The following is a 10,521-nucleotide window of genomic DNA, read 5'->3' as shown; positions in this document are numbered from 1 at the left end:
CTGAAATGCCATTCATTTCCAAAACAGTATTATTAAAACTTACAAGGCTTCAAAGAATGGCTTATAATATCTTGGGATGAGGTTTTTATTAACCAAATCCATGATATCCTTTTTCTTTTTTTCGGCTAATCCAGGTTTCCGAGTATAAGCTTTTTTCAATTCAATATTGGTATTGTTACTTATCTTCTTATTCTTCTTCAAAACGATGGCCTTCTTGAACTGTACGTCGGCATACGAATCTTTAAAAAATATGGCATTAGGGTCCTCTTTTTTAACTTGTATTACCTTTATTCCTGAAAACTTCACTGCGTTATTATCTTCATCTTTTACCAGCGCATAGTTCATCAGGTTGCATACATTTTTCCAGTCATTTATATCACAGAAACTCAATTCATTCACATGGAAAGGCTCCCCTTTTTTTCTGGCAGCTTTTATGGCACCAATAAATGCGTCAGGGGTATACATAGGACCTGATCTTAACTGACGTTTTACTTCTCTTTCTATTTGAGAATGGGCTGAATCGCCTTCATTCTGTGTGTGACCCTTGATTAAATATTTATGTGTCACTGACTTGAGATTTGGCAAAGTCTGTACAGCATATAGGTACATCGCTATCATAAACTTGTTTTTTTGCTGGCCAGCACAGTTATCTGAGTAGAAGACAACATCCAGATCTTTGGCCGTTTCTGAAACTTTCATCAGATATTTGAATACACAAGTGCCGATTTCGTTTACGCCTCTGTTAGCGTTTGATTCATCCCATACGAAACATTCAGCATTGTTAGTCTGAATATTATAAATTGTCAAGTTAAGTACATTCAGTTTTGACTTATAGTAAAAAACTGAAATTTCACCCTTAGGGCATTGAAAGACTGCTTGAAGATCGTAAACAGCAACTAAAATATTTTTGTTATTCTTGTCGTTTGCCTTCTCAATTCGTGACAATTGCTTTTCTCTTAGATGCATCTCATAGATTTCTTTTCCTAACTCCTTCTCTTCAGCTGTACTATTTTTATTTACTTCGCATATATCGCACAAGTCTTTTTTTGGAATAAAGAATGAAATGTTAAATTCTTGTGTAAATATGCGATAGAACATCAAGTATGTTGCAAAACGGGTATTTTGGGATTTACATTGTTCAACATAGTCCCTATGGAGATCTGTAATAGCTTTGCTACCATCGATGTAATGTCTTTTCGAGTTAGCACGAATGTAGTGCGATTCAATTTTTGGTATTGACTCAATAAACACTCTTACACCATCTTTTATATTTTCATCCACTTTGTTGTGATTTTGATGACACCCACGATTATCTTTCATTAATGAAATGTTAGTATCTTTATTTTTTTTCTTTAAAGCCGTCTCTATAGGGCGATTATTAATCCCCAAAGTGTTCTTAAAAAACAGTTTACATACTCTAATCTTCACTCCAGAAACAGTCAAAAAGAAAGCATTATTATTATCACGATTTAATGCTATGGTTCCGTCCGGATTAACTTTAACGTATCGATGTTTAGGGACGACTACTTCGATATTGTTTGCGATGAAAGACCATTGCTTTTCAATCTCGCCTAAATCCCAGTATTCTTTTAAAAGTTGTTGTCTTTGCTCCTCAGTGATATTAGATCCACATTTAAATGTACATGTTTCTTTGCAAGATGGTTTTAGTTTACGTTCCGGTATAATTTTATTAGTTTTTGTTGATTTGTATGATTTTCCACAGTTTCTTAGTCGCTTCGCAACATTTTTTTTCCATAATAATTCTCTTTTGGGCCTTTTTTTACCTTTTTTAGTAGGGGTATTATCTGGTTCATTTGACTCTACTTGCGTGGTGCTAACATTTTCGACGGCAGGTGGTTCATTTTCTGATATTAGCAGGTCCTGTTGATTTACGGTATGAAATACAATTTCATGCTCATCTGTTGGGGTCACATTCAGGTCTATAGCATTGAGTACTGTGCTTACAGTAGCTGCACTAGAATGAAAAACGTCTTGATCCTTTCGAAAGTCGATGTTGGTATAGACGTCATTGTTGTCGTCAGATTCTGAAGAGCTCACACGTGCTGGTTTCATAATTTCATAGTTGGGGTCTTTTACGGAATCATCACTATCTAAAAAAAACCAAAAAAAATCTATTAAACTTTCAATTATCTATAAGTCAGTAAATAAATGTAAGATACAGTTATCGAGTACCCACAATAATATGAGTTTTATTAAATTTATACCTTCGTAGAAAGACGGACCACTGCTTGATGAACTACTGCTACTTGAGGAACTACTGGTGCTACTACTAGTTGATTCACAACGGCGACGATTAGTGACCATTGAGTCTTCTTTGTCTAAAACAATATCAAAATGATAAATATTATGATAACTACCATAATGTTTTCCACGCTTCACTTTACCATCTATAAGCCTCACACGAAACACACGAAAAGACGGGCGTCGAATAACATTACATACAATAAAATTAACTAATAATGTTACTTACATTCGGCAACTGCTGCAGCGCTGCAACCAGTCACCTCCTCATTTCGGTTGCTTTCATAGTTAGTTTCCATTGGAAAAGTTGAATCGCCTTGCTCGATATTATTGTTGTCGCTTTCATTTTCATGTATTTCCATTTGAGAAATGGAATTGCTTTGTTCTCCGTCATTATTTTCTTTTGTTGCTAATAAAACTAAGTATTTGGACCGCGTCCCCATCTGAAAAAATAAGTCTTAATAGTATTTTCTTTTAGTGCTTACAACGTGATAAATCATTATGTATTGCATTGAAATAAGAAACATATCTATAAAAACGGAACAACAATAAATGACCATCACTCATTTCTTGTAATAAAAAACCATTCATCATCAACAATGTTACACCTTATGATATCACAATTCAAAAATGTTATTATTTCAACAACAACGTGATATCAGATTTTATAAAAAGTTGCATTTGAAACATTTTTTCAAGAAAACCGAGTTATATTGCTTTACCACAGTATAATAACAAAAAATATCACTGAATTTAAAGATATGTTTGCAATAAAACTGTGGTACACTCGTGATATCACGTTTTTGCAGAAAACTGAGAGCTCCTTACCTTTGGCGCTTAAAGAGAAAACTAACTTGTCACAGTGTTGAAAACAGAGTACTATGTGAAAGGGACAACGCGATAACGCAACGTACCACTGTAGTGACGTCCTTTTCGCTCATGGTCTCGCTGTCCTTCACTTTTAAAACACCACGTTTTTGCACAAAATAAAGTTGAATACGGCGGTTTCGATTATCAAATAAAAAAAAAAAAAACATTTTGCGAAATATCACGTTTTTCTCGCAAAGAGGCGATATGCACACACAGAAATCACACATATACGCATACAGAATTCATACAAAATTCGTACAAGCATTCAATCTAAATACAAGCACATTTTCCAACACATACACACACACAAGCATTCTCATATACACGCAACACGAAGAAGTACATTCAAACACATTTAAGAATTATTTTATTTGAAAAAATCGAAACACCTGAATCCATCTAATGGACTTGCTTTGAAATTATAAATTTCTGTAGGTAAATAAAAAATCGCTATAAAATAATAATAAGAAGTATCTTCTTACTTTGTTACACAAACTTGCCTGAATAGATTATTGGTTTTTAGCTTAAACTACACTATGCTTCAGGATGAGAAGATCGTTATATACCTTAGAAAAACTTGATAAATTAAAAAAAGGTTAGTGATCAAACTATAGAAAAAAAATGTGTGCGTGTACTAGAGTACACACGTAAGAAGTGAAACTTCTTTATGTCCTTATTTTTCAAAAAATAATTTACTATATACAATATTAAAGAAATACGTTAGTCACACGCTCGTCGCTACCTATTTGAATATTTACGCCGGCCACTGCCGCGACTCGCTCGCTTCGCTCGCTTGGCTCGTGCGGTAGTTCAAAAGTTAACCTAAGATGCTCGTCGCTTCGCTCCTCGCTACCTATTTAAATATTTACACCGGCCGCTGCTGCAACTCGCTCGCTTCGCTCAGTAGTAGTTCAAAAGTTAACCTAAGATGCTCGTCGCTTCACTCCTCGCTACCTATCAGTGGCGTGCATTCCATAAAGACATAAAGACACTGCCTACCCTACCATTTACCAAACTCTGACCAATATTTAATATGCATAAATGAAATTCTCAGCGTCATTAAATTTTATTAATTGCGCAATGTAGTTATGAAATAAAAATATATTTCAAATATATTTTAGATCCATCTATCGGTATTTTGGTAGCATTATTATCTAATTTCTATAACACCGGCTCGGCTCAAGTCACTATTCATGCGCTGCACTAGCGCCGCCACAGGACCCAGTACGTCACGGGACGGCAAAGACACAAACTATCCGTGTCTAAGTTTTTATATGTGTGCTCTGCGTGTCTACGCATATTTTATATGTGTGCGTGCCTATAAACACGGCACACTGATGTAATAAAACCACGCACACAAACACACAAGGTAGGCAGTGTCTTTTTACGAAGATATACGAATTAGGTACGAACCGAATTCGGAACTACATCGAAAGTCGAAACTGAAGTTGAATATGCGACCAATTTAAGAAGTGTGATAATGTATACAATTTTGTAGCGGTAAAGACCATCTGCAAATAGTATCATTATTCGTTTGTTTTGTTTTGGAAATAACAAACGTTTACTTTGAGGTTAAATTTGTTTTTTGAGAAAATTAATAATGTTTACTACGACAATTTGCAAGTGAAGTGTTTTGAGAGTAACTAAATAGATTATGTATATCATCAGTGTATTTTGTAAGATAATAAGGCATACCTAATTTAACGAAAAATTCTTATTTTTGTTTTATGAATAAACTTTTATCAAACAGAGAGCGATAGGAAAAAGGCCGATCTATAAATGGATCTATACCGGAATTTGTAATACACAAAGGTAAAGTTAATCATTAATTACATAATATAGAATACTAGTTAGGATATCATACCTAGGTACCTACTTTGACAATTATTTTATAGATAATATGACCTATGTTCGTGATATGTTTTCCATTATTTTGCGGAAATACTATGTATCTCCAATCAAATATCAGTACTGCAATATGAAATATTAGTTTTTATGACTTATTATCATTGCAATATTTAGCTGCCTACCCTGTCCAAAAACTCTGTGCACGCCCCTGCTACCTATTTGAATATTTACGCCGGCCACTGCCATTTTCAGCTTATAAAGGATACCATTAACAGTTATTTCGCCAACATACCAGGCAACAATAATATACCGCCAGACATACTTGCCTATTTTGAAACAGAGCGTTTTAGTCATGAAGTGTTTGATTTCCAAGTCATCTGTGAATCCGATATTGTAAAAGCACTTAAAGTTCTGGACTCAAACGCCACGGGAGTCGATGGTTTGTCTTTAGACATGATCAGGCTCGCTCAATCACCTATATTGCCCGCCTTGACTCATTTGGTGAATATGTCTTTCAATACCAATATCTTTCCAGACCTTTGGCAGGAGGCTATAGTCCGGCCGATAAAAAAGGTAGCTAATCCACAGGAATTCAAAGACCTCCGCCCAATTAGTATCTTGCCTTGTTTTTCAAAGATAATCGAAAAAATTGTCCACTCTCAACTTTCCTATTTCTTTGAATCTAATAATATTCTTCCCCACCGACAATCCGGCTTCAGAAAAGGTAGGAGTACTACAACCGCACTATTGGACGTTGTGGACAATGTTTTAGATGCACAGGATGGTGGTAAGTGCAGTATCTTGGTCTTGTTGGATTATTCTAGGGCATTTGACACAATAAATATCGATCTCCTTCTGGCCAAGCTAGCTTACTATGGATTGAGTGACCAGGCTGTTCATTGGTTCAGGAGTTATCTCGGTAATCGCAGACAATGTGTGGCGGTGGAAGACGACCTTGGTAACACGTGTTATTCGCAACCTATAGCTCTTAAGAGAGGAATCCCTCAAGGTACAATATTGGGCCCTTTACTTTTTATTATTTATACTGCTGATATAATCAAAAGCATAAAACATTGCAAATACCACCTTTACGCTGACGACATCCAACTGTACATTTCATTTGCACCTAATGAAACGCAAACAGCGATCGAGCAATTAAACGCAGATCTCGCACGAATAGCTGCATGGTCAGAACGAAATGCTCTTAGTTTAAATCCAACTAAAACTAAATTCATGGTGCTGGGCTCTCCATATACCATAAAAATTATTGAGAAATCAATTCTTCCAATTCGCGTAAAAGGAGAGACAATAGAGCGGGTACGAGAGGCCCGTAATCTTGGTATTGTCTTCGATGAGTCACTACGGTTTGAGAGACACGTCAACCAAACAATTTCTAATTGCTACTACCGTCTTAAAGTTCTTTACCGTATAAGAAACCACCTATCAACGAAGCTAAGAATTAGACTGTGTGACTCATTGGTATTGTCCAAGTTTAATTATGGTGACGCAATGTATGGTGATCGAATCCTGGGACGCTCAAAAAAAGCAATACAAAGGGTTCAAAATGCATGCGCTCGCTTTTGCTGGGATGTACCTCCCCGATCGCATATAACACCTTACCTGAATAATGCGAGGATTTTAAACATGGAGAACCGTCGAAGATTACATTTTGCCGTTTTGCTGTTTGCAGTTATACGGTCAAATGTACCCGCTTACCTCTATGAAAAACTATCATGGTTGGGGAATTCTGACACTGTGTACAGAACCAGGGCGTCACTGACTAGGTTAGCTATGCCTCGACACCATACCATGGCTTTCCGGGGTGCTTTTCGGTACCGAGCAACGAAGTGTTGGAATGATTTGCCTCCACCATTGCGTAATAAATGCAGTGTACTAAGCTTCCGTAATGAATTTAAGAAATCCATTCTACATCGGCAAATCAATCAACATTAGTTGCTTGGCTCATTAGCGTATGGTTATTTTTCTAATTTTAAACTGCTATTTTCTGTTATCCTTAGGTATATAAATATTTAACTTATTTATTAATAAATCATATTATTATTATTTATTTTGATGAATCTTGTTTTGTTTTGATATTTATGTAGTGTATAATATATGTGTATAGGTATCTATTTTAATTTATTCATATTTTTAATTTTCTGCCACTATAGGCGTCATTTGGGAACATGGGAACCACTGAAAATCAGTGCTGCAGCTCTTAAGCCGCAGAATTCCTGAGTGGGGTCCCTGTTCAGCACACAGGATCACACCTTATTAATATGTATTTATGTTTTATATCGTAATTTCAATGTGTTTTTCTATTTAATTTCTGTTTTATTTTTATTTGTCTTTATGTGTGTGTTGAATTAAATGTCTTTTCTTTCTTTCTTCTTTCTTCTTTCTAAAGGATTTCGACTTAGGCGGATTTTGATTGGACAGAGAGTTTGAGGTTTATTCTTATAAATTTTGAATTCATAAAATTATAATTGAACACCTGACACCAATCAAGCAAACACGTGTTTACGTGAGTCATAGATTTATTATCGTATACTCCTAAAATGTTTTCTAAGAAACAATAGTGTACTTACATTGTCGGCACGTTCTTAAAGTCGGTAACTTATTTTTGTTCGAACAATAGAGGTAATAAATTCCTAATGATCAAGTTGTAAAGGTTGTAAAATAAAAAATATTCTATATTAAAACGTATATATATAATATGTGCGTCATTAATTTCTGACTGTTTCGAAAGTTGGTGCAAAATAAAATAGTGTGTAAATAAAATTTGTAAAAAATCAATAAAATAAAACAATTGAGTAAAGATCTATAGGCATATTATGTATGTATTTATACAAGATATGTATATTATATATTTATACAGGGAACTTCTCAACGTGTTATCTATGAAATTATACTTTTACTCAATTGTTTAATTTTATTTACACACTGTTTTATTTTGCACCAAATCTCGAAGCAGTCAGAAATTAATGACGCACATAGTACATAATATATACATATTAAGACAGAGGTTAAGCTTGAAAAAATAACTTGAAAAATAAATAACATGATCACGCCCACGTGTTGGTGTTTTAAAAAATTCAATCATAAACTGAGAACAACTGTAAATATTTTAGAATTAGAAAAATAAATATGTACCACAATAACATTCAAGTATTAGAAAAAATTTATACATAATTCCACCCACGTGCTAGTGTATCTATACATATTATCTATACATATTATAATAAAATTGAAAAAATTGAAATATACAATCAAAAAGTGAGGTTAATATTAAATAACTTAGAAAAATAAATACCATAATTACACCTACGTATTAGAAAAAGATATGTAATTACTTACTTTTTTTTTAAATTCACTGGAATTAGAATAATTAAAATAAACACTTTGATTGTGCTGATCACTTTAATATAATATTATCACGTCACCATAGAGCGTTGGAAATAAATACGAGTGCAATAGAAAAACGGTCAAGTAAAGTGGTAGGACGTACGTTAAAACGATACGATATCCCTACTCCGCTGGAGAAAGTATACGTCGAATCACGCGTGGTAGGGATAAGAAAAAAAATGTCACGAGTACGGCGTAACGCAAAAATGTAACGCGCGCGGCGTAACGCAAAAAATGTAACGCGCGCGGCGTAACGCAAAAAATGTCTCACAAAATTTTTGTCCACCCCCGATAAAGAAGTTTCACTTCAATAACTTTAGCCCAAAAATACATATTATCTCTGGTCTAAAATGTAATAAATAAGATCCCAAAATATCGGAATATTTCTTTCAAGTAGGTACATAATATAATTGTACATATATTTTTTAGTTTTTTTTTATAATAATTCCATAATATAATATTTTAACGACTTCAATTTTCAATCTTGTCAATTACGGGTATTATGTGATACGGACAAAATTGGAGCTTAAAATTAATTATTGGAGAAAGACGTTTCTTAAACGATTTTTACATAATTTCTCATTATTTTATCGTTTCTTTGATCTTAATTCTTTGATATTTTTAAGTTAATGCTTATATAACGTGCCAATAACGAAATAATATTATAAATATAAGTGGCATTAGAGTGAATAAAATAATATAAAAGGATTGCTTATGTACGAAAGAGATGACATGCGATATGAAATATATTGTCATCACACTATTGACGCGCATATTGTTCTTTGTTTTTGTGATTTTTTTTTTTATTGACTCATTATTTCCAGTTTCCATTCATGAAAATATTTCTTAGTCAGCATTTTATGGTGCGTTATAGCAATTTCCTGACGTTTTTTGAAAAGGACAAATTTATTGTATTCTCTTATATCGTATAACTATAAAGCGCGTCACACACGGTGAAGATACTATAATATTTTATCTTAAGATACTGTTATATTTTATATTACAGTATCTTACCGCTTCCGGTATCAGCGTTCGGACCATCATTTTTCTTTTTGTCATTGCGTACCACCCACCCCTGTAGAACCGCCATCCTGTTACAAATGACGCGAAATTTTGTGGGTCATTTGTAACAGGATGGCGGTTCTACAGGAGTCTTAGTACGCAATGTCAAAAAGAAAAATGATGGTCCGAACGCTGATACCGGATGCGTTAAGATACTGTAATATAAAATATAACAGTATCTTAAGATAAAATCTTCACCGTGTGTGACGCGCTTAACAGTAAATTCGCAATTGGATCGCAATAAGTCACATGGCATGCACCTCAAACCACATGTTTAACTACATAGTCAATACATTAACATGAATTGTAAAACTTAAAACTACAACACTATTGGCACAATCACTTTTTTTTTAACATACCGTTTCATACAATTCAAAGCAAAAGAAAGAGATGGAATATTTTTTTTCAATGTAACTGTATTGTACATCTTTTATTATTATAGTGTTAAGATTGCTTTACATAATGAGCATGTCAGCTTTAATATTGTTGAATGTAAACATATTTTTATAGAAATAGATAGCGGAATTGATTTTGTTTATTTTTGTGATTATGTAAATAAATTTTAGATTTTTTTTAACTATGAATGTGTTTTATTTATTGTCTACCTTCACCTTGAAAAATACCTACCTTTTGTCTAATGTCTGTAATCTCTCACGCGTCCTACTATAACATACTGATTTAGTTACGAGCTTAGGTTACGAGCAAATAATGTACGTAGGACGCGTGAAGCTTTAATTTATTACTGTGCACCTATTGTGTGCTATATTAATATATTTAGGCAATTCTTAAAATTCTTATGTATGAATGTGTATCGATGTGGCCGAAACCACTGGCCCAGATTATATGAAAATTAAAAAAAAAAGATATATTATGCTCAAAAGCCGAAAATGTGCTTTGAGCGAAAAAATAGTTCACAACGCGTTATGGTCACAGTAAAGGAGCCACAACGCATAATTCGTGTTGTGTCTCTGATAAAAAAGCTCACAACGAGCCAATAAAGGAAAGCGACGTAGCGTTTTCGGTTTTTGAGCGTAACATACAGAATCCTATAAAAAAACTTAAAACTGTCCTCAA

The 10,521-nt window shown here is 33.9% G+C and overlaps 1 protein-coding gene across 1 annotated transcript in view; it reads right to left on the bottom strand.

Moving 5' to 3' along the window:
• LOC149910796 (uncharacterized) overlaps positions 1–2,705 on the bottom strand; it is a 2,916-nt gene extending 211 nt beyond the window's left edge. Inside the window, exons 1-3 of the mRNA XM_090116798.1 lie at positions 2,492–2,705; positions 2,226–2,339; positions 1–2,111 (exon numbers count right to left, since the gene is read on the bottom strand). The exon at positions 1–2,111 is cut by the window's left edge and continues 211 nt beyond it. Of these exons, the coding sequence (XP_089972924.1) occupies positions 40–2,111; positions 2,226–2,339; positions 2,492–2,705 (2,400 nt within the window). The 3' untranslated portion in view covers positions 1–39. The remainder of the gene's footprint in view (positions 2,112–2,225; positions 2,340–2,491) is intronic.
• Between the last annotated feature and the right edge of the window lie 7,816 nt (positions 2,706–10,521).

The sequence above is a fragment of the Colias eurytheme genome, chromosome 2, assembly GCF_061535395.1.
Source record: "Colias eurytheme isolate Ceu_HAF_F1 chromosome 2, ilColEury1 Martin Lab GWU primary, whole genome shotgun sequence".
NCBI classification, from domain to species: domain Eukaryota; kingdom Metazoa; phylum Arthropoda; class Insecta; order Lepidoptera; family Pieridae; genus Colias; species Colias eurytheme.
Note: the sequence above shows the minus strand (reverse complement) of the source record. Positions and strands in the feature narration are given on the sequence as shown.